Source organism: Harmonia axyridis, chromosome 4 (assembly GCF_914767665.1).
Source record: "Harmonia axyridis chromosome 4, icHarAxyr1.1, whole genome shotgun sequence".
Lineage (NCBI taxonomy): Eukaryota > Metazoa > Arthropoda > Insecta > Coleoptera > Coccinellidae > Harmonia > Harmonia axyridis.
The window spans coordinates 41,319,741-41,345,231 of NC_059504.1; the positions used below are offsets into that span (position 1 = coordinate 41,319,741).

The following is a 25,491-nucleotide window of genomic DNA, read 5'->3' on the forward strand; positions in this document are numbered from 1 at the left end:
GACACGTTTGGTGACCGCCTAATTTCACATTTTGGACCTGTCAATTGGCCTCCAAGATCTTGTGATTTAACACCGCTAGACTACTTTCTGTGGGGCTATGTGAAGTCATTGGTCTATGCGGATAAGTCACAAACCCTTGACCATTTAGAAGACAACATTCGCCGTGTTATTGCCAATATACGGCATCAAATGTTGAAAAAAGTCATCGAAAATTGGACGTCCAGATTGGACTACATCCGAGCCAGCCGTGGAGGTCATATGCCAGAAATCATATTTAAAATGTAATGCCACAAGATTATCTTGCGGATAAATAAAATTCATATCAATCGAATAATCCATCGTTGTTTTATTGCAATTTAAAGTTCTATAGCTCACCTGACATCTCATCTATATATGGGTTGCAAGAGAGAGAGTTGTCAAAAACTACACCGAGCAACTTTATCTTTAAAGTATCTCCACCACGTCCAAAACAGATCTTTTGGGTTTTTTCTTTATTGAGCTTTATTCCATTAGTAGCGAACCAATCTTCCGCCATCTGCAACGACACAGATGAAAGCTGTTTCAGTTCATTTATTGAATTTGCCCTATTTAAAAAGTTCGTATCGTCGGCGTAATGCAGAGATATACTGGTAAGTACATTCGCTGGTAGATCATTGATATAAACGATAAAAAGAAGAGGTCCCAGAATGGAGCCCTGTGGTACACCTCGCGAGGCACGGAATCCCTCCGATATCATTCTCTTCCAATCAATTACCTGGGATCTATCTATCAAAAAGGACTCGAGTATAGAAAGAGCCTTACCCCGAACACCGTAATACTCTATCTTGTCTACCAAAATTTCTTTCACCTTGTATAGGTCGCAGGACAACACTTCGCATGGTAATCGATAATTGTTTCCGAAAGACTTATCAACGGAGTTATTATGGACTTTCCCTTAGTGAATCCATGTTGATCATAACTCAAGATATTATTTTTCTCCAGGAAACTCAGCAGCCTCCGCCTGAGTAACTCCTCAAGAAGTTTAGACAGAACTGAGAACAGGAAGCACCGATATAGGTCTGTAATTGTTTGAATCATTGAAATCTCCTTTCTTGAATATTGGCACGATTCTTGGTGTTTTCAACTTTGACGGAAAAACACCCTGTTTTCAGACATTGATTGAACACCTCACATAGTACTCCAAGTGCAGCAATTAGCCAATTTTCCAAAAACACTAGAACCTCTCCGGCATGAATTTCAAATTACCCTTTAAGGATGATTTTTGAATATCTAGTAATTTCCTGACATAATATGTTTACATAAAAAGAAAATTTATAGACCTCTTTGGAATTTTTCGAAGACACAAATACCACGATACCTTAATGAAGTAATATACTTACATAATTCATTAGTTTTCTAGTGACTTTAGTGCCTCTCTTCGAATGATCGCCAACTCGAGATCCTGTTCTGGTGTCGATTATTCGAAGTAATTGCCTTTGCTATGTACACATTATAAAACGTGCGTAATGTCTTCGGATATTTATAGATGATGGATGAGATGTAGAAGTATCTGATTATATTTACAGCTCTATCGTATTATTGCTTTACGGTAAATTGTGACTGTTCATATTAATTTTCCAACGGAAAATATAAATGAAATTATCATACAAAAACTGAAATTATGGGCTTTAATTTGAAATGCATTTCTTTAAAATCCAAATTACCTATACACGAAACTACTCGGTTGATTTTTGTCAATACCAATCTATAGATTAGTCTAGAAAAGCAGTTGAAAGAAGGATTTCCCCCATTGGATTAATGTAATATTTGAAATTTGATAAGACTGCAATAGATTATACAACGTAGAATATTTACGATCGAATGTACTGGGTGGTTCAAAAGTTTAGTACACAAGAATTTTTTGTGCAGATAAACATATTTATTTTTGGGTGAACAATATCAATCAATAGGTTTATCGATGAGAAATGAGAAATTTAATCGATTCGTTTGACTCGACAGATGAATTATCAGTTCTGGTGAGAGTAACTCCAATATTAAATCAGAGAAAACGACTGATTCAATCATTAAATGGAAGAAAATCAGGTTTGAATAATTTCTTATTTTTCATTATCATGTTAACCATGATATCGAGGCCGAAAATAAGCAGCTAGTACAAAAGTTGATATGTCATTCGAAAGATCACTAAATGGGGTAGTTTTTGCTAAAATGAAAACATGTTCACAATAATTCATTTTTCATCGATATTGGAAAAATTAGATTGATATTGTTCACCTAAGAATGGCTATGTTTATCTGCTTACCACGCTTGCAGTAAGAAATTTTTTGGCACAAAAAAATTCTTATGTTATAGCCAATTTCATGGTATTTTGAGATATGTAATCAAATTTGATGGGGCTACAAGGATATGAAGTGATTGATTTTATAAAAAAAATTGTAAATAACAAAATGTTGAATTGAAGAATTACCGTCAATATTTCGACCAAGTGTTATATGACTTTTTTTTTTAATTACATGTAGGATCTCGCCTTGAAGTTTTGGTCTTTTTGAAGTAGACACCCTGTATAATTTGAGGATATTAATAATAAATAATGCTGTAAAGCAAAAAATATGTGTTTTTTCATTTATTATTTAGGGGAGGGGTCATCCTGAATCCACATGAATGCCTTTTTTTTGGCAGAGTCATCATGCTCCACGAGGGAGATGAAAGATGTATTTGGTAGGGATCACTTAGTGCCAATCTGATGATTCCATCATTAATATCGGGATGGAACACTGCAATCCTCAAAGAGGACCTTGGCTCGTGAAAGCCTCGCCAAAATTATATAGATAGATATTGAGATAGAATAGAAAGAAAAACGTAAGTATTAAACCATTGTGTTTTGTGTAGAATTTGCTATGTTTTTTGATTTTCATAACCCAAATCATAAACAGTAATTCCTCGATGCACTCACTTGTGTAGGTATTAAATCCACGAACGACTTCAAGAGTGCAATAATCGGAAATAATAGATCCAAAATAGTAAAACGGTTCGCGTAGGTTGCGCATATGTAATTAATTTTATTGAAAGTTAACAACTTGATGCTCCTTCCCAATATTTGTGAAAGTATCTCGAGAGTGTTTATAGGTACGGTGAACGCGTAGTGGTTAAAGTTATATCTTCGTTTTGTCGGAGTAGGTACCCAGTTCTTCTTCGCGTGTTCGGTGAAACAACTAGCTCTTCTTTGTTCTAGATTACTATGAACTTTAATCGCGTAATCACGATGGAAAGCTAGCTGTTACCTAAATCGACACGCAAACGGAGCAAGAAAAGTTGCTGTTGGTACACGAATTCACATTCACATTTGTACTATGGGAGAACAGAGGGACTATGGGAATGGCTACTTGTTTCGGAAAACATTGCAAATTTTACACAAAGGTGGATTATTTTCTCTATCCCACATAATAATTAATAATAACATAAATAGATCATTATCAATATTGTGGTTTGAAATTAGGGTTATCTATCCCGGATCCAAAATGAAATTTTCAAAAATTGACTGTAAAACTATTGGAGATAGATCTTCACAGTGAGAAATATGGGATGTAATTTAATATCATTATTTTCAATTTCATTATAGTGTATGGCACATTTTCCGAAGAATGATGCAATGATGTTGGGGAAAATAATAATGATTTATTTCATTTTCTTTGAAACAATGAAACATTCAGAGATTTGTTGGAAATTATAAACTCGGGTCTCCTAGAAAATGAATTGAGGAAACAGTCCAAGAAAACCGCGGCATTATCTGGACTGATCTGAAATATCCAATCTGAAAAAAACAAATATCTGAGTACAGAATGTAAGTCGAGGATATAAAAGACATATGTTCGGCCAGTTATGACATATGACACAGAAGTATGAGCTGAAACATCTGTGACAAAGAGAATCTCAAGAACAATTTATTTTACATTTAATTTACATGAAGACCCTGATAATAAAAGCAGTATATATAAGTACTGAACGGTAGTCAGAGGAACACAGCCATAAAAGAATAGTGTCAAACAAATGAGAAAGGAGGGAATGAAATCAGCATGTTGGCTAAATGAGTTCAGACAGGACGGCTAAGATTGCTAGAGACAATACCTTACGGACGAAGACCCTTAAGACGCGCACCAAAACGATGACGAGTCATCTGACAATCTACATCCCAAGAAAAAACACATAAACAAAACAGGCAATATGCCTTCTAAAAGAAGAAGAAGAATAATGTCAGAATTATCACTTGAGAAAAAACTCGTGGAGACCAATTGAGCTAGATACCAGAAAAAGACCAAAAATGGTTGCAGTTGTGAAGGGCTGAACTCAAGCCAATCTCACTATTTGCCTTGCACTTCTTAAGACCTAACCAAGACAATTCGTTGTACCCACCGTGATTTACTGATTATTCAGGAATTCTTCTCAATTTGAACATCGTGAGCAGTAAAATAATCTCATCCACAATAGACTGGATTGTAAATAACTTTTTGACAACTTTTAGAACAACGACCGCCCTTCTTAATATTAGATGCACCACTTTACTTCCGCTGTTTTGCAATAAATGGCTGTAGTGGTAAGAGGTAGTCGAAATAAATAGGTCGTAGATTTCATACAATAAGCTTAGGTATTTTTAAACATAATGCCATGAAATATTAGTCGATTTTTTTCTGCCTCATTAAGTTATTCTCGATTAAACGTGTCAGCTTACGAGCCAAATTGCTTTCATATGAAGAAATCTGCGACTGAGGCTCATAAAATGCTCTCAAATACATATGGTGAGGCCGCTATTAGTGAAAGAACTTGCCGAGAGTGGTTTCAACGCTTCAAGAACGGTAATAATGACGTCGCAGACCAGCATGACGGTGGAAGAGAGAAGGTTTTCGAAGATGCAGAATTGGAGGCATTACTTGATCAAGAATCGTGTCAAACGCAACAAGAATTGGTAAGATCATCGGAAGTGACGCAACAAGCCATTTCAAAATGCCTGAAAGTAATGGGAATGATCAAGAGAGAGATGTTGAACGGCGTTTGTTTGCTTGTGAACAACTGCTTGCACGGCAAAGACGGAAGGGATTTCTGCATGGCATTATGACTGGAGACGAAAAATGGGTTCATTACGATAATCCCAAGAGCAGAAAATCATGGGTATATCCCGGCCATGCTTCCACGTCGACGGACAAACCGAATATTCACAGTTCCAAGGTCATGATAAGTATTTGGTGGGACGAGCGCAGCGTAGTGTATTATGAGTTGTTAAAACCGACTGAAACAATCACATGTGATACTTATCGAATGCAATTAATGCATTTGAGCACAGAATTGAAAGAGAAACGGCAGAAATACAACAAGAGACATGATAAAGAGATTTTACAGCATGACAATGCTCGACCCTAAGTTGCGAAAGTGATCAGGACATACTTGTAAACGTTGAAATGGGAAGTCCTACCGCACTTGTCGTACTCTCCAGACGTTGCTTCCTCGGACTATCACTTGTCTGGATCGTTGTTTGGATCGATTCGTGGATAACTTCAAAAGATGACCAGTTTTTCCACCGCAGGTTTCGTACACTGCCCGAAATATGGAAGAGAAAAGTGGCCAGCGATGGACAATACTTCGAATCATAAATATATAACCAATTTTTTTACAATAAAGCCCCGAATTTCGGACAAAAACGACGGAAGCAAAGTTGTACGCCTCTGTATAGCACCCTGTGTATTTCAAAAACTGGTCATAGCAAAACCAATATTGTTTTACATTCTTATAATGTACTCGAGCTAAGAGTAATGACAAAAAATTGAAGAATTCCACAGACGACTTTTTCAATTACATGGAGAATGACTCACACCATATCTAACAATAATTTCTATTGAAAACTAGTCTAAAATTATTAACTTATGGGTAAGCATTATTTGTCGCGCAAAAGTGTTTCATTCAAGATTTTTTCCCACGAGAAATGTTACTTCAAAGAAATAACATTTTCGAACTTTGACACCCTGTATCTCAAAAACTAGTCATATGAGTTGCATCCATAATCTTTCAGGAGGTCATATTCATTTCAGAAAAATTAACTGCTGACAAATTTTCTATTAGGCTTCTGCCTGGTCCTTCAGAAATCGGATACCAAAAATTGTTTTCATTTCAAAAATGTTCACAATGCTTCCACTTTCCACTACTTTCGGTAGACTCGGAAGCAATAGAAGCTATCCTTGAAATGTGAAATAATATCGGTCGGTCGTCATTATATTTTTTCGAATAATTACTTAATAAGGCAAGAAAGAGAAATAGGCATGAGAAAATCGTTTTCAAATTCACGTAAACGTGACGAAACTCGTTCGCTCACTACTCGATTGCAACATAACCTAACCGTGTGTTGATACACAAAGTGAAAAAATAATTTCATTATCTGGATATGAAAAAGCTTTTCGAAAAATACATGTGGCATATTAATATATTAATTGGTGACGTCAATAATGTTCCAGATAAACAATTTGTCAATTTACAATAATAAAACTTTAGTTCGTTTGAGGAAAAATGTTACCAATTATTCTGGTAATTTTAATTTTCTCATTATGGTATTATGCCAAAAAAGTAAGAAACACTTTGCATTATGCCAAGAATTAATCATCATCTCGCTTTCTAAATAGGTGCTTCCCAAAATTATGCAAACGTACGCCCACAAATAATTCAATAGTCAAAACTTTTTTGAACGCAGTTTCTATCATTGAAAAGGCGTTGTGTTTTGAAATGGACCACAAAACTGTGAAGTCATGAGCTTTTTGAACCCTCATTCATTCATGTGCCAGTTGCAACCTTGGAGACAACATATAGGCCTCCGTATATAGACGTTTAAAAAAATGTAATTGTATTTTATAATTATAGTGTACCTTCATCGTAATTGACTCAAAGCAACATGCACTGGATATATTAGCTTGTTTTAATCTCAAGGCAAAATTATGTTGAAGCGATGATTTGTTGTTTGTTGTTTCAAAAATTTTCAAAAAACAGAAGGACTCGTCTTCAAATGTTTTGATAAAGTTAATTCTCGAACCTCCTGTTAAGTTGTGAGTGGACTAAATCTAGTCAGATACAGTAGGCCCTGATGCCAGTTCTTACAACTGCTCTAGGTCATAAACAAAGTTACATATTATTATTATCATCATCAAGTGGGCTTCTTAAATCATGTCTCTTCACTCTATTTGAACTAGAAACTGTTCTCAACGAAAATAACGATAGCTCTGAAGAAATCTGGATCAGAGTGGAAAAAGCTGGAGCCACAATTACTAAAATGAAAAAGATATTCTGTGGACGAGATCTTTTAGCACTAAACTCAAAATTCGCCTTGTGAGATGTTACGTGCTGTCAATTCTCTTCTACGGAATGGAAGCGTGGACATTGAAGAAGATTGATAGCAGAAGGATAGAAGCATTTGAGATGTGGATGTACCGTAGGATACTAAGAGCATCGTAGACAGAGAATGTGGAGATGTAGAGAATGCAGAAAGAGAAAGAATTGGTAATGACTATTAAAAAGCGCAAACTGCAATTCCTGGGATATATTATGATAGGAGATACCAGTTGCTACAGCTTATTGTCCAGGGAAATAAAATGAGCAAAAGATCAATAGGAAGAAGAAGAAACTCATGGTTGAAGAATTTGAGAGAATGGTACAATTGCAACAACTGCCAATTGTTTAGATCTGAAGTATTGAGAATAGACATAGCTTTGATGATAGCCAAACTTCGGAACGAAGACGGCACCTGAAGATGAAGAATAAGAGGTTTCATCTTGAATAGCTATCATCTTTTGACGTTCGACAAGTAAAAACTAGGCCATTTCTAAAAATGAAACGATACATGCTTCAATTGAAATTGTTAAAATTCACTACAAAAATGATGAAAATTTTGCAGTCACAGTTCGCAACACTAAAGCACTTTTTTGTTATCGTGAGGCACCTTCTCAGCTAGCAATAATGGAACTGGTGGAAAAATTGGAGGTGTTGGAACAAGTTTGTGATGGGAACAATCGAAACCGTGTGCGACGCAATAGAACAACTGAGAATATTGCTGCTGTAGCCCGTAGTGTTAAAGAAAACCCAGGTTTAGCAATTCCTCGTCGATCTTGGGAATTAGGTATTCCACAAACATATTTTGCATGAAGACTCAGGTCTTAAGGGTTTTAAAGTTCAGTTAACACAAGAACTCAAGTCAGTCGATCTCCAGTAACGCCGTATCTTCGCTGATTTGTCCTTGAAATGCATCAAAATTATCCGGATTTTCATCGAAAAAGTTATTAAGCCCATTTTCTCCTTGATGGCTACTTTAATAAGCATTATTATCACATTTGGGGCTCATCGAAAAAAAATTTTTCACAACATTGTTCATTCATACCTATAATGTGAGAAAAAGAGGTTTGACAATGAAGTTTGAACCAAATTACTCAATATAATTTTTTTTATTACCAAATCGATTGTTCTTATCTTATACTGGGTGTTTCTGAATTCGAGATCCCTTGGATAATTTAAAAAATAAAATGGCCAATAAACATAAACCCGCAAACGCTTTGTTTTCTTTTAATCCTACTTTTTTGTGATGCTTAACCAGTTTATCGAATCTTGATTAATCTTCGCTACAGAGTTGGTAAATAAGTTCCAAAAATCATAATTAATTTATTTATCACAGCTACCGAAATGGATCTTTATAATAATTTGGATTTTCCTGATAATTACTATAGAGAGCTGTTTCAATTTTTTTCTCGAAATCAATTGAAGATACGACTAGACTACCACAAACCAAAAAAAGTAGTACCGAACCAGAGTATCTTTCTAAATTACCATTGTTTCACAAAAAAAAAATTGTAGGAAAGATGCGGCACCCCTCCAGAAAAACTTCACCCTGTAGATTTGCATTCATAATTAATCACATGATATTGGAATATCTTATCCAATTCAAGTTGAATATATTGTGAAAGGAAGGAGCTATTAGAGAAAAACTTGAACTTTAACAGCTGGATCTCAAAAACAAAGCGTTTGTGGACTCTTTTTATAGGACTTTTTACTTGAAATGATCCGAAAAATCTGTCATTTTCATTTTACCTCCAATTTAGGAACACCCTCTAGATATAGTCAATTCAAACTGATGTCTTCACAAATGAATTGCAATTTGAATGAAACACAATAAATTGTACAACACAGCCCAGACAATTTTGCGATGCGAATTACTCAGTTCAGTTCTTTGATAACTACATATTGAAATTTTGTGACGAGAATAATACAAAAGCCGAAAACAACGGGTAAGTGTATACCGATGACGAATGCAAAAATCACAGATGGCAAAACAAGAGGAACGCCGACAAAACGGGTAGATATAAAGGATCCTTGAACAATCTCGAAAATAACGAATTTCCAACCAATTACAGATGAATGAATAAAACTTTTTTGAAAACGAAGATTTCATTGTATAAATTAGGAATCAACTTGATCGTTTGTTTTAACATCTATGAAATTTTGTTTCTGTTCAGCGTAACCAGAGAATATATGTTGCTCAGTATCTGTAAATTTGGACGAAGCTCCTGAAGATGCCTCAGTAAAGCGAAACATGTAGAGCGAATAGTAATCTACTATAGAAAAATAAGTCAGGTTTTCCTTCCTGACGCTCCAGAACGCACGAACCGATTTCCACGGTTTTGCATTCGTTGGAAAGGTCTCGGGCTCCGTGAGGTTTATAGCAAAGAAAATTCAGGAAAAAATTCAACAGAAAAGCGGGAAAATCATTTTTCACATACAAGGCCAATCGATTAGTGTTTGCGGGATAAATTTAGAAAATCATTGTTTTTCACATGGGCAGTTATAGGTTGGAAAGGTCTCGCGCTCCGTGAGTTTTATAGCAAAGAAAATTCAGGAAAAATTTCAACAGAAAAGCGGGAAAATCATTTTTCACATACAGCGCCAATCGCTTAGTGTTTACGGTATAAAATAAAGATCCATTTATGTACTATATCTCCTATTATTGTTAATCTCGAAGATTTTTATTGGAAAAAAAAAAAATCAAAACTATATCGAACTGGAATAAAGATGTTTGTTTTCATTTCCACATGATAATACTCGGAATTTCCTTGCTATGGTCAGCAATCGTCATAGCCGTTGATTACCTACGTACTTACGTGGAACGATTAGATCTATAAAAAGTTCAAGTACATCAGGAATCGTTATTAACATTGTGAAATTCTGCTTCCAATAGGCGGTGTTGCATGACCGGACGCTGCTGCCGACATTGAACCGTCATAGGAAACGAGCCGGATTTCGGACGCGTGGATCAATTGAGATTTTGACGGAAACGCCGGCGGATTCGGTTGATCGGCATCAGAGGAGGAAACGCTACAATCGGTCGTTTTCGGCATGAAAGGACGGCTTTTGGAATGGAAGATATGGTCTGCTGAGTGCCGGGTATTCGGATAAACCGAGCAAAAATCAATGCTTATATCTATAATCGTAGTACTAGTCCGGGAGCCAGTAACAGATATACCTACATGACCAACGGTAATTAGTAAAATGCATCAGATAATAATAATAAAAAGCCTCGTGAACGTCAGCTACGACTCGGCTGGGGGGGAGAGCGGAGGCAGCCCCCCAAACACGAAGAAAAAAAAATACATTCAGTCATTTCCTTCCAACTGAAAATTTGTCAAATTGTAGCTAACCCAATATCTAGACGAAAAAATACAATCAGCTGGTTATAGCATAGTGTATTATACGTCAGCTGGTGCCTCAAACATAAAAAAAAAAATTAATTTTCATTGATTTCCTCTCAAACAAAAATTTACCAGATGATAGCTTATATGCAACTATGGATAAATATATATGTCAGCTGGCTGTATCTTGGTGGAAAAACCGTCAGCTGATACTTTGAAAGTTATTACGTAGAAGTTAAGCGGATGCATTTTTTGCCCATTTAAATGCATCAGCTGACCAGGTTTCCCTCGACTTACTGCTAGCTGATTTTTTTATTTATCACAGAAGTAAAATCAGCTGAAATGACGTATCTTTAAGTATTCGGTTACACTCCAATATTTCAAATATGAGTGTTCGGATCAAATAAATATTTGACTTCAAGATTCTTGAAACGAATAATAATGAATATAATTAAATAATTTGAGATATATGTATTTAAATAAATAATTGATCAATTAGCTTCGTTTTATTTAACTGGTTCTCGATCAACAATATTTATTATAAAAAAATAATTGAAAATCACAATGAAAATAACAATATAATTTATTCACTTCCACTCTCTGATTCATTATATTAGAATTCAGAGTTAATATCAGAGTTGTCATTGAAAATATAAATTTTTCTTTCATGTTTGAGGCACCAGCTGACGTATAATACACTATGCTATAGCCAGCTGATTGTTGTTTTTCGCCTAGATATTGGGTTAACTACAATTTGACAAATTTTCAGTTGGGAGGAAATGACTTAATGTATTTTTTTTTTCTTCGTGTTTGGGGGGCTGCCACCGATCCCCCCCAGCCGAGTCGTAGCTGACGTTCACGAGGCTTTTTATTACTATTATCTGATGCATCTCACCAAGTATCTCTCGAGAATAAATAATCAACCAAATTTGCACCTGGCTCCCGGACTATAATAATAATAATAATAATAATAATTTATTCCTCCTTTAAGACATCATACAATGTATAGGAATAGTCAACAAGAAAAAAAGAAAATAACAAAATATTGAAAATATAAAGAGAACAATGTTGGCAAAAGTTAATATTAAAAAAGTCTTAAGTGATAGAATAAGTAAAGAACTCTTGAATATTATAAAAGCAATTGTCAATCAACATTGATTTTACTTCTTTCTTAAATTGTCTTTCACCAAGTCTCTTATAATGTTTAGGCAAGTGATTATACAATTTAATTCCTGTGAAAGTAGGTGACGACTCATATTTTTTAGTGTTATGCTTGGGAATACATAAAATATCCTCATGCCTAGTATTGTAGCTATGAAAATCTGTACATGTTTTAAGTTTTTTTAAATTTTGGTGAACATAAATTAGACAATTGAACATGTATATAGAAGGAAATGATAATATTTTATTTTCCTTGAATATAGGGCGACATGAGTCTCGAGGACTCAGGTTGAAAATGAGACGAAGTACTCTCTTCTGTGCAACAAATACACGCCCAGCATACGAGGATGAACCCCACAGAACCACGTTATAGCAAAGGTACGGCGTGTTCCTAAATTGGAGGTACAAACAGTGGCGGCTCGTCGTATGAAGCAACTGAGGCCGGGTATCACATGTGAAAATTAATAATAAGTGCAATTTTTACACATTATTTATTTGAATATAAAACGATTTCAACTTATTTCCAGTCAATTATCAAAACATCGAATTACCATCACAGTTGACACAGTTGAAAGAATTACCTTTTAAATTAAGCGCGCACCCCTTCGAACCATCCAAATTCAATTCAAAACGCTCAAATCGTTACCCTAACGCATAATAAGACAATAGTTATTTCAGAAATTTGGGCTTCCTATACGTCTCAAATCGCTGATAGAATACTATGGTTGTGTTCATAAGCTTACTCAGAGAGTAGACTAGAGTAGGGCCATATGATCATTATTATCAGAAATATAATCAGATCTTTACTCAACGCTCATCGTTCAGAAACTTACTCTGACAAACGTATAGGTTAAATTATACTTGTTCACAATGATAACTTTATTTTATATCTTGAATTGTTGAATGAATGATAAAACAAGAGTAAGGGAAATTGCCCGCCCTCATGAAGATATATCAGAAGAAATGATTTAAGAAGGTCAGTCAAACCACATACATATTGAAGAAGCTTTATCTCTAATGAGTACCCTTCTCTGAGCAAATATTGAAGTATTCAGCAGGAATTTTTTCAGGTAAAAACAAAATAGTTGAGAATACCACTGATGAGGCAGGAACAATAAGAAGAGATATTATTTTCGGTTTTCGCTTGAAAAAATAAGATCGTTCTCTGCATGATCATAACAATATCGTCAATACATATCTATGACAAAATCACCATGCAGAGACATACGTAGATTTCATTTTTTTTTTCGAAAACTTTACCACCCTCTATCTCAAAAGGTAAGACGTTTAGGACATATGTTCATATGAAGTTTTTTTTCTTGAAATGGGCCCAAAAATCACCCCCATAAATATTGACATTCAATTAGGAAACACTCTGTATAAAAAGATATAGTATAAAAAAATATATAGTGAAGTAAGTGATGAAAATATAATTACACAGTTAATTTCACAACAGGTATAAAAAACAATTATTACAATATTACCACTAGGTTCTTCAATTCTGCTAGAAAATCTTTTTGAAAGGCCATTTACTCCTGAAGACGATAATTTTTTTTCTTTCTCTTTCTGGGGTCGAGCATTTTCATGCTGGAAAATCACTTCATTATGTATCTCGTTGTATTGTACAAGTTTGTCTTTCAATGCTCGGCTCAAACGCATTAATTGCATTCGATAACTATCGCCTGTGATTGTTTCAGTTGGTTTCAACAACTCATAATACACTACGCCGAGCAGGTCCCACTAAATAATGAGCATGACCTTGGAACCGTGAATATTCGGTTTGGCCGTCGTCGTGGAAGCATGGCCGGGATATCCCTTCGTCTTTGCCTTGCAAACAACTATTCACAAGCAAACAACTATTCACAAGCAAACAAACACCGTTCAATATATCTCGGCTTCAACTCGTACGGCACTCAATTTCCTTATTTCTGAATCATTCCTTTTACTTTCAGGCGTTTTGAAATGGCTTGTTGCGTCACTCCCAATGATCCTGTCACAGCTTGTTGTGATTGACACGAGTCTTGATGAATGCCCCCAATTCTGCATCTTCGAAAACCTTCTCTCTTCCACCGCCATGCTAGTCTTCGACGTCTTGAATCGTTGAAACCACTCTTGGCACGTTCTTTTACTAATAGCTGCCTCACCATAGGTATTTGAGAGCATTCGATTAGTCTCATCCGCAGATTTCTTTATATTAAAGCAGAAAATTAAAACCTCCCGCAAATGACGGGAATTTGGCTCATAAGCTGACATGTTTAATCGAGAATAACTTTATGATAAAGACACAATTCGACTTATATTTCGATGGCGTTATGTTTACAAATACCTAAGCTTATTGTATGACATCTAGGATCTATTTATTTCGACTACCACTCACTGCTACAGCCATCTATCGCAAAACGGTGGAAGCAAAGTTGCACACCTAATAGTTCTATTCTATTCTATTCTATTTCAATGCGTTGTTGAAGCGTGTATCGTGCCATTTTGAGTATTAGCATGGTTTTTACTTGTCAAATGTCAAAAGACAGCTTCTAAACTTACAGCTATCCAGATAGCGGGCTATTCAAGATGAAACCCCTTATCGGAAAACCCTTCAGGAACATTTTTGCGAGACTAGCAACCAGATCTTCACGTAGGTTCTGTTCGCAGGTGTCCGTATCAGGCCCTTATTTCCCATAATAATTTCGAATTGTCCGTACTGCCGGCTACCTTGAAACATCGGTACCTGCCACCAGGATCAGCCAGCCATGACGGTGGTTCAGTGTCACGGCTCGTCGGTTTCACCGGGCTGTTTCCCGGACGCATGCCGGTCCATGCGGAACCCACCCATTGGAGCCATTCTCGCTCATCTCTGCCTATGATGATGCCAGCGAACCCGAGGGCCTTGCTACGCTTACCTAGCTAAGCTAAGGTATACCTGTATGAGTGTAATCCTATGTGTGTTTGCTAAATGGTGCGAAGTAATGATGTTTTGATTATACGAGGTGTATCCGAAAATACACCTACTCGACTGTTCTTCACTTCGTGCCCAATGCCAATACGCTCTTTTAGTGTGACGTCACACACCGTCATTTTTGGTTCTCCTGTCAGTGTTCGGAATCCAAACAAATAAATTGTCATTCAAATTAGTACGGTGTCGTTGAAGGAATTGGATTATTTTCATAAATAAGAGTATTTGAGGAACGATTTCAGTATTAATTGATAGACAGAAGGAACGAGGTTAATACCAGTAAGTTTGAATCATGTATCATTCCCCAGATTTTGTAAAAAGCCGTGTTTATTAGTTGAACTTCAAGTTCGAACTTACTGGCATTAATCTCGTGCCTTCTGTCTATCAATTAATAGTAAAATCGTTCCTTAAATAATCTTATTTATTAAAATAAGCCAATTTCTTCAACGACAACGTACTAATATGAATGACAATTTGTTTGTTTGGATTCCGAACACTGACAGGAGAACTAAAATGGCGGTGTGTGACGTCATCACTAATAGAGCGTATGATGGATTTCTGGGCCGGCGCGAGTAATTTAGACTCCTTAACAAAGGCGTATATGTGGGGGGGGGGGGGGTACTAGGGGTAATTAAATATAAAATTTCAGAAAGTCGCAAAGACGAAGAACAAAAATTTCTCCATAAAATGGATCAATAATAATCATTTTACTTTCCTTCGAAATCGCCCGTCAGTGAAAACTCGAACCCTTTTATGGTTTATGAGTTTATTATCGCTTTCAAGATGAGTACCTTTATTGCACTACGAGCTCGTCTTTGTCCGAGGTTTATTATTTTCCTTTATCCAGCCGCTTTCTCGGCATCGCCCTTTATTTACCATCTGTGATTTTTGCATTAGTCATTGGTTGTTTTCTGTATAATTTTCGTTACAAAATTTCAATATGTAGTTATCGAAGAACTGAACTGAATAATTCACATCGAAAAATTGTCTGAGCTGTATTGTACAGTTTATTGTGTTTCATTCAAATTGCAATTTATTTGTGAAGAAATCAGTTTTGAAGTGACTATATCTACAGGGTGTTCCTATAGTGGAGGTACAAATGAAAATGATAGATTTTTCGGATCATTTCAAGAAAAAAGTCCTATCACATGAGTCCGTAAACGCTTTGTTTTTGAGATAAAGGTGTTATACTTAGAGTTATAGTTTTTCTCTCACAGCACCCTCCTTCACAAGATATTTAACTTGAATTGGTATAGATATTCCAATTTGAAGTTTTCATCATGTGATATCCTAATTTCGAATGCAAATCTACAGGGTGATATTTTTTCTGGAAGGATGCCCGCTTCTTTTCTCCAGAATTATTTTGTGAACCACTGGTAGTTTGGAAAATTTTAAAAAGAATCTCTGGTTCAGTACTACACTTTGTGGTTTGTTATAGTTTTGTATTATAAGCAATTGTTTCCGAGAAAAAAAATTCAAACAGCTCTCTATAGTAATTCTCAGGAAAATCCAAATTATTATAAAGATCCAGTTAGGTAGCTGTGATGAATAAATTAATTATATGTTTTGGTACTTATTCACCAACTCTGTAGGGAAGATCAATAAAGATTCTATAAACTGGTTAAGCATCACATAAAGGTAGGACTAAAAGAAACTCCCTGTATCTCGAAAACAAAGCGTTTGCGTCTCATGTTTATGGGCCATTTTATCTTTAAAATTATCCAAGGAATCTCTCATTTCCCTACATAACTCCAATTCAGGAACACCGAGTATAAGATAAAACAATCGAATTGGTAATAAAAAAATAATAATTTCGAGTAATTTGGTTCAAACTTCGTTGTCGAACCTATTTTTCCCACATTATAGATATGTGTAAACAATGTCGTTGAAAATTTTTTTCCAATTACCCCCTCAAGAAAAAAAAAGATCTACGCCCTTGCGTCTTAAGCAAATAATTTTTCAGCGCACCTTCTAAAAAAGTACAAAACAACAGTAAAATCAAAACTAAAAAAAAACAGCACCTGCACCGATGATATTACAGAACTTTCTCCTATCAATGAAGAATCTTGCAATCGTGCGTAGAAAAAATTAAATTCTAGTGAATGAAGTATATTGAAATGTTTCAGTGTTGCTTCAAAAATTAATGTGTCCCCCTGAAAATATTCAGCAATTAACTAGTTTCAAATGCAAAATCGTAGGATTTTTCCATATGTGGATTGTAATCATTGGTTTCCAAATAATTCGAAAGCGAAGATAGTAATGTTGTTCTTTGTGAAAAACATAATGATTTTATACTTTTCAATGAGGCAATAAGGATTTCTGTTTATATTGGTTGGGCTGCCATGTATTATTTATTATACAGACAGCTTAGTAAAGGCGGTTTGGAGATTTTCCTTGCAGGGAATGTTAACAAATGCAGAGGAGCGAACAATCTTATGTTATTTTTCAAAATCAAGGATGAAACATGAAAAGGTGGACAGCAAACTGGGCCGAATTGCCGCCCCTCAAATAGAGGCGCCTGAAACGGTTTCACTCAAAATGCCGGTCCTGGGGATGAAAACTTAACACCTCGATTTTCCGTCTATTGTATAATGAAAATGTGGAAAATCGCTCGGGTCAAATTCTGATTCGAGGGAAAACAATTTTTTTCGCTTTTTTCATCCCCGTAACTTCAAATCCCTTACGGGGGTGAATACAACCCCTTGCTTTTGAATAGTAAGTAGGGGTGTCGCGATACCTCATTTTGAAGATCTTATCAAGTACTATCTGATCCTGAAATTTCGCTTCAAAATTTCCATCGATAATGAAATGCTATAGAAACCATGTGTTTGTATACTGTGGACGGCAGAAAGTTGTTTTTCACAAACCCTCGTACATGTTATTTCTACTTTGATATTCAAAGGCGAAGCGAACAGTCCTACAACTTCAAATCAGCTTTGCATATCAGTAATTAACAGAAAATGTAGTATCATATTTCTTCATAAGTACTCTACCTTGAGTGTAATGAAAATTTGTTTAGGTAGTTATTTTGTTATTAGATATTTTGTTATCAAGGTTATATGTCAAATAAAATAGAACGTAGTTCAAGTGTAATGACAGTTAGTTACATATCTGTGGTTAGGTTATAATAAAAACAAGCAGATTTCAAAAATATTCAAATAATGAATACAAATTCACATTTCAAAGATCAACACATTTGAATCTTGAGCAAAATATATGAAACCTCAAAATGTTGAAATCATTTTTAAAATGTGGAAAAGTAACCAGAAATGGGATTCGTTTAATCCATCAGAAGAGTGAATTGCAAGCTGTTAATAATTCAGTTGAAATATCAGAGAAGGGTAATGTGAAGTTTGAATTGGTGGAGAAGGAAACTCTGCAGGAAGCATTAAAAAAATTAGATGAAGAGAAACCCAAATCAGTTTTAGAGAAATGTGAAGAAGATCTTTCTCATGTGGCCCCTTACTTAAAACCAACGTTCAACTTGGCTGCCTATGTCAATAAATCGGAAACATTACAAGAACTTTTGAAATTAGGTGTAGATTTGTATCAATTGGAAAAGAAGAAAGATGTAGCTAGTTATATTACTTCCTTAAACTTCAAAAAAGATATAAAAGAGCATGTTGTATTCTTATATAATTTGGGTATTTCAGTTGACGATATAGGAAAATTTATAACAAAGAATCCTCTCATTTTCAAAGAAGATTTAGATACTTTAAACACACGTATTGCATATTTGAAATTCAAGAAATTTGATGATCAAAGTATTGCAAGAATAGTTAGTGTGAACCCTATGTGGTTGAAGTTCAGGTAGGTATGTTCTTTAACAGTTTACCAAATTCTGCATAAGTTCAAAGTACAATCAGAAAATAAATCATATAATATGATATTTTTAAAAGATATAGGTACCCAATTTTTCTGCATAATAAAATTTCAATTCTGGTTAATAGAACTGATAGAAATAAGTGTTCCTGTCTTAACTTTAAAGTAACTACTATCTAGTAGCATAGTATAAAGAATTATACTATGCTAGTAGTATTTCATAACTTAATAAAGCAACCGAAAAATATCTTGGATATTAAAAAAGGGATCTTATATACCTGAGAGAAAAAGAAAAGTTTTTTGAAAAAAATTACAACTGGTTCAAAATGGCAATCAAAGTAATTATTAATATATAAAAACTGAAAAAGTATCTCACTGAGTATAAAAGTGACTCGATTATTTAAGTTTTATTTTTTAAAGAATAATAAGATACCCAAAGTACTTTAACGGCTGGAGATTGGGTGTTATTTTAAGATCCACTAAAAATTTGTTGGAAATATCTTCAGTGAACACATTACTTTTTCACTTTTTTCCAACGATTAATTATATATTTCTAAAATTTTGATCATGTCCAATCTAATCGTAAGAGACAGCCATACATAATAAAAATTTTTATAAATTCAACATTATTAGGTATTTTTTTCTATATCACTTTTTATAATTCAGCTTGAAATTTGCAGTACTCAGGATATAGACAATAAATTAGGGTTCTTTCAAAATCGTTTCCATCTCTCTGGAAATGAAGTAAGAAAACTTGCAACCAAACAACCAAAGCTTATAACATGCAGTGAGGACCTTATAAAAGTTAACATATTTTCTATTAAGGAAGAAATGGGTTTCAGTGATGGTGAAATGAAAATGATTATTATGGCACAACCTAAAATATTCATGAGAAGTAAGTTATTTATTTGATACATCAATTCTACAAATCATCAATAAGTAACTATTACTTCCAAACAAATAATTTTTTTTTAGTTATTCAAAAGTTTTTTCAAAATGGAATATTTATTGAATTCCTTTAAGGCTCATGCAACAATTGCATGAGTGAAAAAATACTCACTTTACACACTAGTTCGATATTTGGAAACAAATATTACATAAAATATTTTTTCTTCAGCAAATAATGCCTTGTTCTTTATTTTTTTGAAATTTGACTTACCTTTTGAAAGATACAAGATTTGAACATGTGTAAAAAAATTTACAATTCCTGTCAGGTCTTCAACTATTAAATCATAGTTTGTCTTTCAATTCAATCATATCGTGTGTAGCATATTTCAGATTTTCATTGTTAGGTCGCAGTTAGGTGAGTATAGGCACCTTATACTTTTTCCTACCACTATTTTAAAAAGTGGAAATTAACAAAGTTTTGTGAAAGAGTGAAGTTGAATTTTTTCTTAGTGATAGAAAAAAGTTGTAAACTCCTTGCAACAAAGCAGATTGTGGAATAATTATCTCAATGTGCAGAATCAAACCTGGTCAACCCTTTTCTTTTATTGATTTTTGTTTTCATTTCAGGACATGAAAATATTTTGAAGACATTTGATTTCCTCAACAAAACAATGGGAATATCAAATGAAACAATAGTGAAAAATCCTCAGATTTTAACATGTAGAGAGCACAAGTTGAAAGAGAGATATCAATTTCTTCAAAAAGTGAATAGAGTACAATTTGATCCAAAAAAACCAAACTATGTATCATTGTTGATGCTGGTTTCCGAATCTGATGGTCATTTTGCAGTTGAAGTGGCTAAAAGTTCAATACAAGCTTACAATGAGTTCCTCAAAGCATCATGATGATAAAAATGTAAATAAATCATTGATGTGTAAAAAGTTGTATAATGCAAAATTAAATCATAAAGTACAAAATTCAATTATCATATATTTTTAATTCGAGTTTATTCAGCGAGCCCGGAAATTCAACAAAATTGGTCCATCTGGTTTATTTATGAGTGAGGAAATGGTATCCAACTTGTAACCAATCCATCCAACTTCATAACATCGAGATATCTGAAAGCATTAAACATAAAAAAAAAAATTAAATGGGAATGTTAGATACTTGCTTTCAACAACAATATAAGCATATTTTGTTCTGCCAATCGTCTTGCTATACAGGATCTTTTGCCATGTCCAAATGGTAATACTAAAAATGGATGTATTTTCCTATAAAGTGGATCATTTTTCAACCATCTTTCTGGTAAAAATTTGTTTGCTTCAGGGAAATAATCTTCTAATCTACAAGATACCTGATTTTGAGTAACAATAATTGTCTGAAAAATGTAATAATAATAAATCTTTAGGGTAAATCTGTAAGGAGTTATTTGAAATGATAAATAGAAATTCTCTTACATCTTCTGGTACTTCATATCCAGAAAAAACAGTTGGTCTATCTAGAATTCTTCCCACTCCAACTGAAATTGGTCGTAATCTATGAGTTTCTTTTAGACAAGCCTTAGCATAATGAGCTTCTGCCAGCACTTCTTTAGTTACAGGACTGTTTGAGTTTGGTAATAATCTCTTAACCTCTTCCCATAACCTATTTTGAACTTCTTTATTTAAGGCTAAATAATATAGAAGAAAAGATGTAGTGTAAGAAGTCTGAAATAAAGACGAAATTTTATAACACAAGATTTAAACATTCAGTTGGATGTAAATGATATAAATTTAAAACAGTATATTATTTAGAACTGACTGTGATTAAAAAAATCTTGAGAAAAATTGTGTTTTCATGGAAAAATTTCAAACTGTAGCTTCAAAAATTAAAATCATCTTACAACCTTTGTAGAGAAAAAAAGATGGAAAACTTTCTTTTTTTGACAAGTATGAGTAATAAAAAATTGTGAAAGCAGTACTCACAGTATCCATTCCTGCTAAAAGAAAATCACAACTTATTCCAATAATATCCTTGAAATCTAAGTCTTTCGATCGAAGATAAATATCCATCAAACACTTTGGATGATTATAAGGTAGTTCTTCATATGTGTGCATCTTTATTCCTACTAAATCAATAGCTACACTGAAAGGTTCAGAAAAAGTTCATGATTTTCATTAGCTTAATTAAATTACCTACTCTTCCATGTAGGTTTGAGCTCTTTTCATTCGCCAATAAAGGGGTGTTGCAAAATGTTTCCACAAATGAAATCCATTATCTAACTTTAGGATACAGCTATTAGTGGTTAGAGCTGACTTGAGCAATTTTGTGGACCTCGAATTTTTTCGAAATTCAATTTCAGAGAAACTATCCATTCGTACATCAAATACTGACAAGCACATTACTGAAAAAAATCTCAAAATTATAAACTACAGTAAAAGAAACATTCCATTAAACAAATTCAAGGACTGAAAAAATTCGACTTTTGTAATAAACAGAATACAGAAGTTTTCATAATTGTAATGCTGCCAATAAATATACGAATTCCAAATTAAAGATAGAAATATTTGAGGAAGAAAATAAATTAAAGAATATCAACATTCACTAAGTAGAATTAATATATCTAATGAATTTTTTGCCATTGCTGGGAAAGAAAATCTTAAGTTGGAATTGTCCACAACTTGAATTTAAAGTATTAAAGATATTTGCTCTCAAATTCAATGAATCTATGAACTAAAATTCTATAAAATATGATAAATCTACAAACGACTCTAGAGAGTCAAATGAGAACAATCAAGAACTCTTGTTGTGCTGAAAGGGGGTTCAAGAACTTACAAAGAAATCAATTGGCAACCATTTGTTTCCAGGATAATATAGAAAAGCAGTGGATTTCTCTAATTTTATGAGCCTCAGCGATTAAAAACATCTTTTCTGAAATTTGACAATGCAACAATGTGAATTCTGAAAAGATTAATCAACTATAGAAAATATCCAATTCTGCATGTTCCAATGAAGAAAATGTTGTCAAAAGTGAAGCAAAAGTCTATGTATGCATGTCAATATATACAAATGTACAAAATTTATTACATTTCAGAGAAATACCATACATACATTCAAGAAAAAGCCTTGAGATCTCTGGTAAATAGTCAACATTTGAATATTCTTTAATATAATTGATTCTATCTAAAAATTCATCAATGATTTCATTACTGCCAGAAATAAAATTGTGAACAGCCATAGGACTACTTAAGCCTTTTTGAAATACCTGTCTGAGTTTCCACCAATTCTCGCCATTTCTGAAATATTAAAGATAGCTCATCATAAATCAAAAACTTTTAGTATTATTCTTACGTGGGCAACAATCCTCCTGTGTTATACACATGAGGTTTATCCAGTCTATATTTTTCAAGTGCAAGATGACTTCTCCTCCTAGGATATATTCCTTCATTTCTAAATAAGTGTTCAATATCATGAGGATCATATAACCAGACTATATTGACGCCAGGTGCTATTTCTTCTTTCACAATACTTCCAAATTTCTTATACTTCTTTAAACCAGTGGTTTCTAGCTTAGTGAACTTATATTTCCCTTAAAATAATTGAACAATGAAAATAAAATTTCATCATTAAATATATCAACATTCTATTGGAAAATCCAGATTATCAATAAAATACAAGTGTTAATTAAACTCATTTATTTATCAATTAATAATATATAGGTACTTACCAATCAAAGGAATGTATTGATAAAGGGTTCCTATAACAGGCAATGAAATTGGACCAGGTATACTTGTGAAAGGTTTTCTAATATCTGTACTCAATTCCCTTTTATTCGAAGTCAATTGCGAAAGAATCTTTCTTTTCAAACACATTTTCAAAGCTGTAGCTACCTTGAAGTGGACAAATTTCAGAAGAGTAATAAAGTGAAATAAGTTCACTAATTTTAAATGTAAATGGCAACCTCATCCAAAAAATGTTTTATTGATAACATTCATTAATTAATTGAAGAAGGGTTAAAAAATGTATCGTGCAAAACAAGGATAATGTTAACCAAATTTGCGAATTTAAACGACACATATTTAAGAATTGAATGTTGCCACTAAGATTCGACTTGTTTTTCATTACTTAATGCATAAATCTGTATAAGTAATACGACAAATTGTATGATTAACCAATTGCGAAAAAAAATTAATCGACTCGGCATTTGCTATCACGTCAACATGTTTAACAGAAAAACATTCGACTTTCGACTACCAATCTCGGCAACATTGCCATTGCAATTTGTAATAGTTTAGTTTTTTTTAAAGTTCTTCTAGGACATTTTAGGTTATTTCTAAATGTTTCCCGATTTTTTGTTTCATTTTTCCGATAACTTATTAACAGATTAACTTGTATTATATAATTTAAATATACTATAACTTGAAATATGGGGAAGAAGCTAATCTTTCAAGAAAAACCTAAGCAGGATAGTTTAACAACAATTTTCAAATCAAATAAAACGTTGTCGTTAGAAATCAATTTTAAAAACAAAATCGATTTAGGTGTTTTATCCAAAGAGCAATTTGATTTTGTTTCTATTCCTTGGATTGGGGATTATGAAGGATACCATTTAAAACAGAAACCTCCTATAATTTTGGCCCAGGAACTAATTTCCAAAAACGTAACAGTACTTCTCCACATTCCTTGCAGAAAATTGAGTTTAGCAGTAGCACATGAAATGCTGAATATCTTTAAAAAAATTGGTGTACGAAATATATTAGCAGTTAAAGGAGGTATGTTGGATTTGACATTGGTATCTCATTTTGTTTGCTATCAAGACTATTTTATACAGAGGGTAAAAATATTGAGGAGAATTGTCGTAACATTGATTTTCCTCATACCAGTGATTTTGTTGAATTTGTGTCAGAATCTTTCATTAACGACTTCAACATTGGAGTAGCGGCATATCCACAAAAACATCCCTGCTCCGCTAATATGCAACAAGAAATGGAATTTCTAAGTTTGAAGGTAAAAATCATTTCTTCAATGTTCAGATTTGGTATAGTAATATATATTCAACTAAAAAGGAAATATATTGCTGCAGTAATGTGTATTTATTTCACAAGAGAAATTTGGTAGGTATTTAGATGTTTTAACTGCAATCGCTGTTATTTATCAATTAATATAATGCAATTTTTTGATGTATTGAAAGAATACTACAGGAAACTTTCCATGACTTCCTCCCTTCTAATTCTTTTTTTTTTGTTCCAACAGGTATCTAAAGGAGCAGACTTTATTTTAACTCAAGGTTGTGTGGATTCACAAATTCTTTCTGATTTTCATAGAAGGTGCAAAGCACATGGCATTCGTGTACCAATTATAGTGGGAACATTTTCATTAAGATCACTTGAACAGCTCGATTTATTGAGGAAATGCAAAATTCCAGTGGAAAATGATTTGTTTCAATTTCGTGAAGAGGTAATGAAGGGCCCTGTGACCTTTGAATCATTTTTCAGAAAACGCTTACGGGAAGTAGTTGAAATGGTTCGTGATGATAAAAATAATAAATTTGCTGGAATTCATTTCTTTTCTTTTAAGGATACAGAGTTAATATCAGAAATAATGGGTGAAATTGAGTTGTTTAAAAAAAAGTATCAATCTATACAAAATCTATAAACAATTTTCCATTTTTGTATATATGTTTCCTAGAAATATTATATATATCGTTCTATAATATTTCATGAAACATTTTTCATTAAATTGTTATTTATATCTTATTGTTGGTAAAATTAATATTTTATTGTTATAAAATATGTTGTGGAGTTCACAAAAAATTCTCACAGAAACTAAAAGTGAGTTGAATTCGGCGAAAAGAAATAAAGATATATAGCTCCAACATAATACTTCAAAAATGGTTTGTTTTTATTTAATTTTCCTCAGCAAATTAGAAATAATTGTCAATATCAAAATGAAAATAGTATCCCGATAAAGTTCCTTTCGTCCTTGATTTTT

General features: G+C 33.5%; 3 protein-coding genes across 5 annotated transcripts; 2 read left to right on the top strand and 1 right to left on the bottom strand.

Annotated features, from left to right (window-relative positions):
* The first annotated feature begins 17,910 nt into the window (after positions 1-17,910).
* Positions 17,911-20,506, top strand: LOC123677407 (transcription termination factor 3, mitochondrial). The gene is made up of 3 exons (XM_045613903.1): positions 17,911-18,621; positions 19,314-19,528; positions 20,149-20,506. The coding sequence occupies exons 1-3, from the start codon at positions 18,041-18,043 to the stop codon at positions 20,424-20,426; spliced, it is 1,074 nt and encodes a 357-aa protein (XP_045469859.1). The 5' UTR covers positions 17,911-18,040; the 3' UTR covers positions 20,427-20,506.
* LOC123677405 (cytochrome P450 302a1, mitochondrial) lies at positions 20,455-23,747 on the bottom strand. 2 transcript variants are annotated; one of them, XM_045613899.1, is made up of 8 exons: positions 23,228-23,747; positions 22,852-23,089; positions 22,612-22,796; positions 21,700-21,904; positions 21,486-21,645; positions 20,979-21,227; positions 20,693-20,899; positions 20,455-20,639 (listed from the first exon to the last, which is right to left on the bottom strand). In XM_045613899.1, exons 1-8 carry the CDS (start codon positions 23,370-23,372, stop codon positions 20,532-20,534), a joined length of 1,497 nt encoding a protein of 498 aa, XP_045469855.1. In that variant the 5' UTR covers positions 23,373-23,747; the 3' UTR covers positions 20,455-20,531. The 2 variants fall into 2 exon arrangements, with proteins under 2 accessions (XP_045469855.1, XP_045469857.1); XM_045613901.1 differs by lacking the exon at positions 20,455-20,639 and having other exon boundaries at positions 20,821-20,864; positions 23,228-23,668.
* Positions 23,748-23,760: 13 nt separating this feature from the next.
* Positions 23,761-25,338, top strand: LOC123677408 (5,10-methylenetetrahydrofolate reductase-like). Of its 2 annotated transcripts, XM_045613905.1 has the most exons (4): positions 23,761-24,272; positions 24,332-24,507; positions 24,754-25,023; positions 25,078-25,338. In XM_045613905.1, the coding sequence occupies exons 1-4, from the start codon at positions 23,927-23,929 to the stop codon at positions 25,153-25,155; spliced, it is 870 nt and encodes a 289-aa protein (XP_045469861.1). In that variant the 5' UTR covers positions 23,761-23,926; the 3' UTR covers positions 25,156-25,338. The 2 variants fall into 2 exon arrangements, with proteins under 2 accessions (XP_045469861.1, XP_045469860.1); XM_045613904.1 differs by having other exon boundaries at positions 23,918-24,272; positions 24,754-25,338.
* The last annotated feature ends 153 nt before the right edge of the window (positions 25,339-25,491 follow it).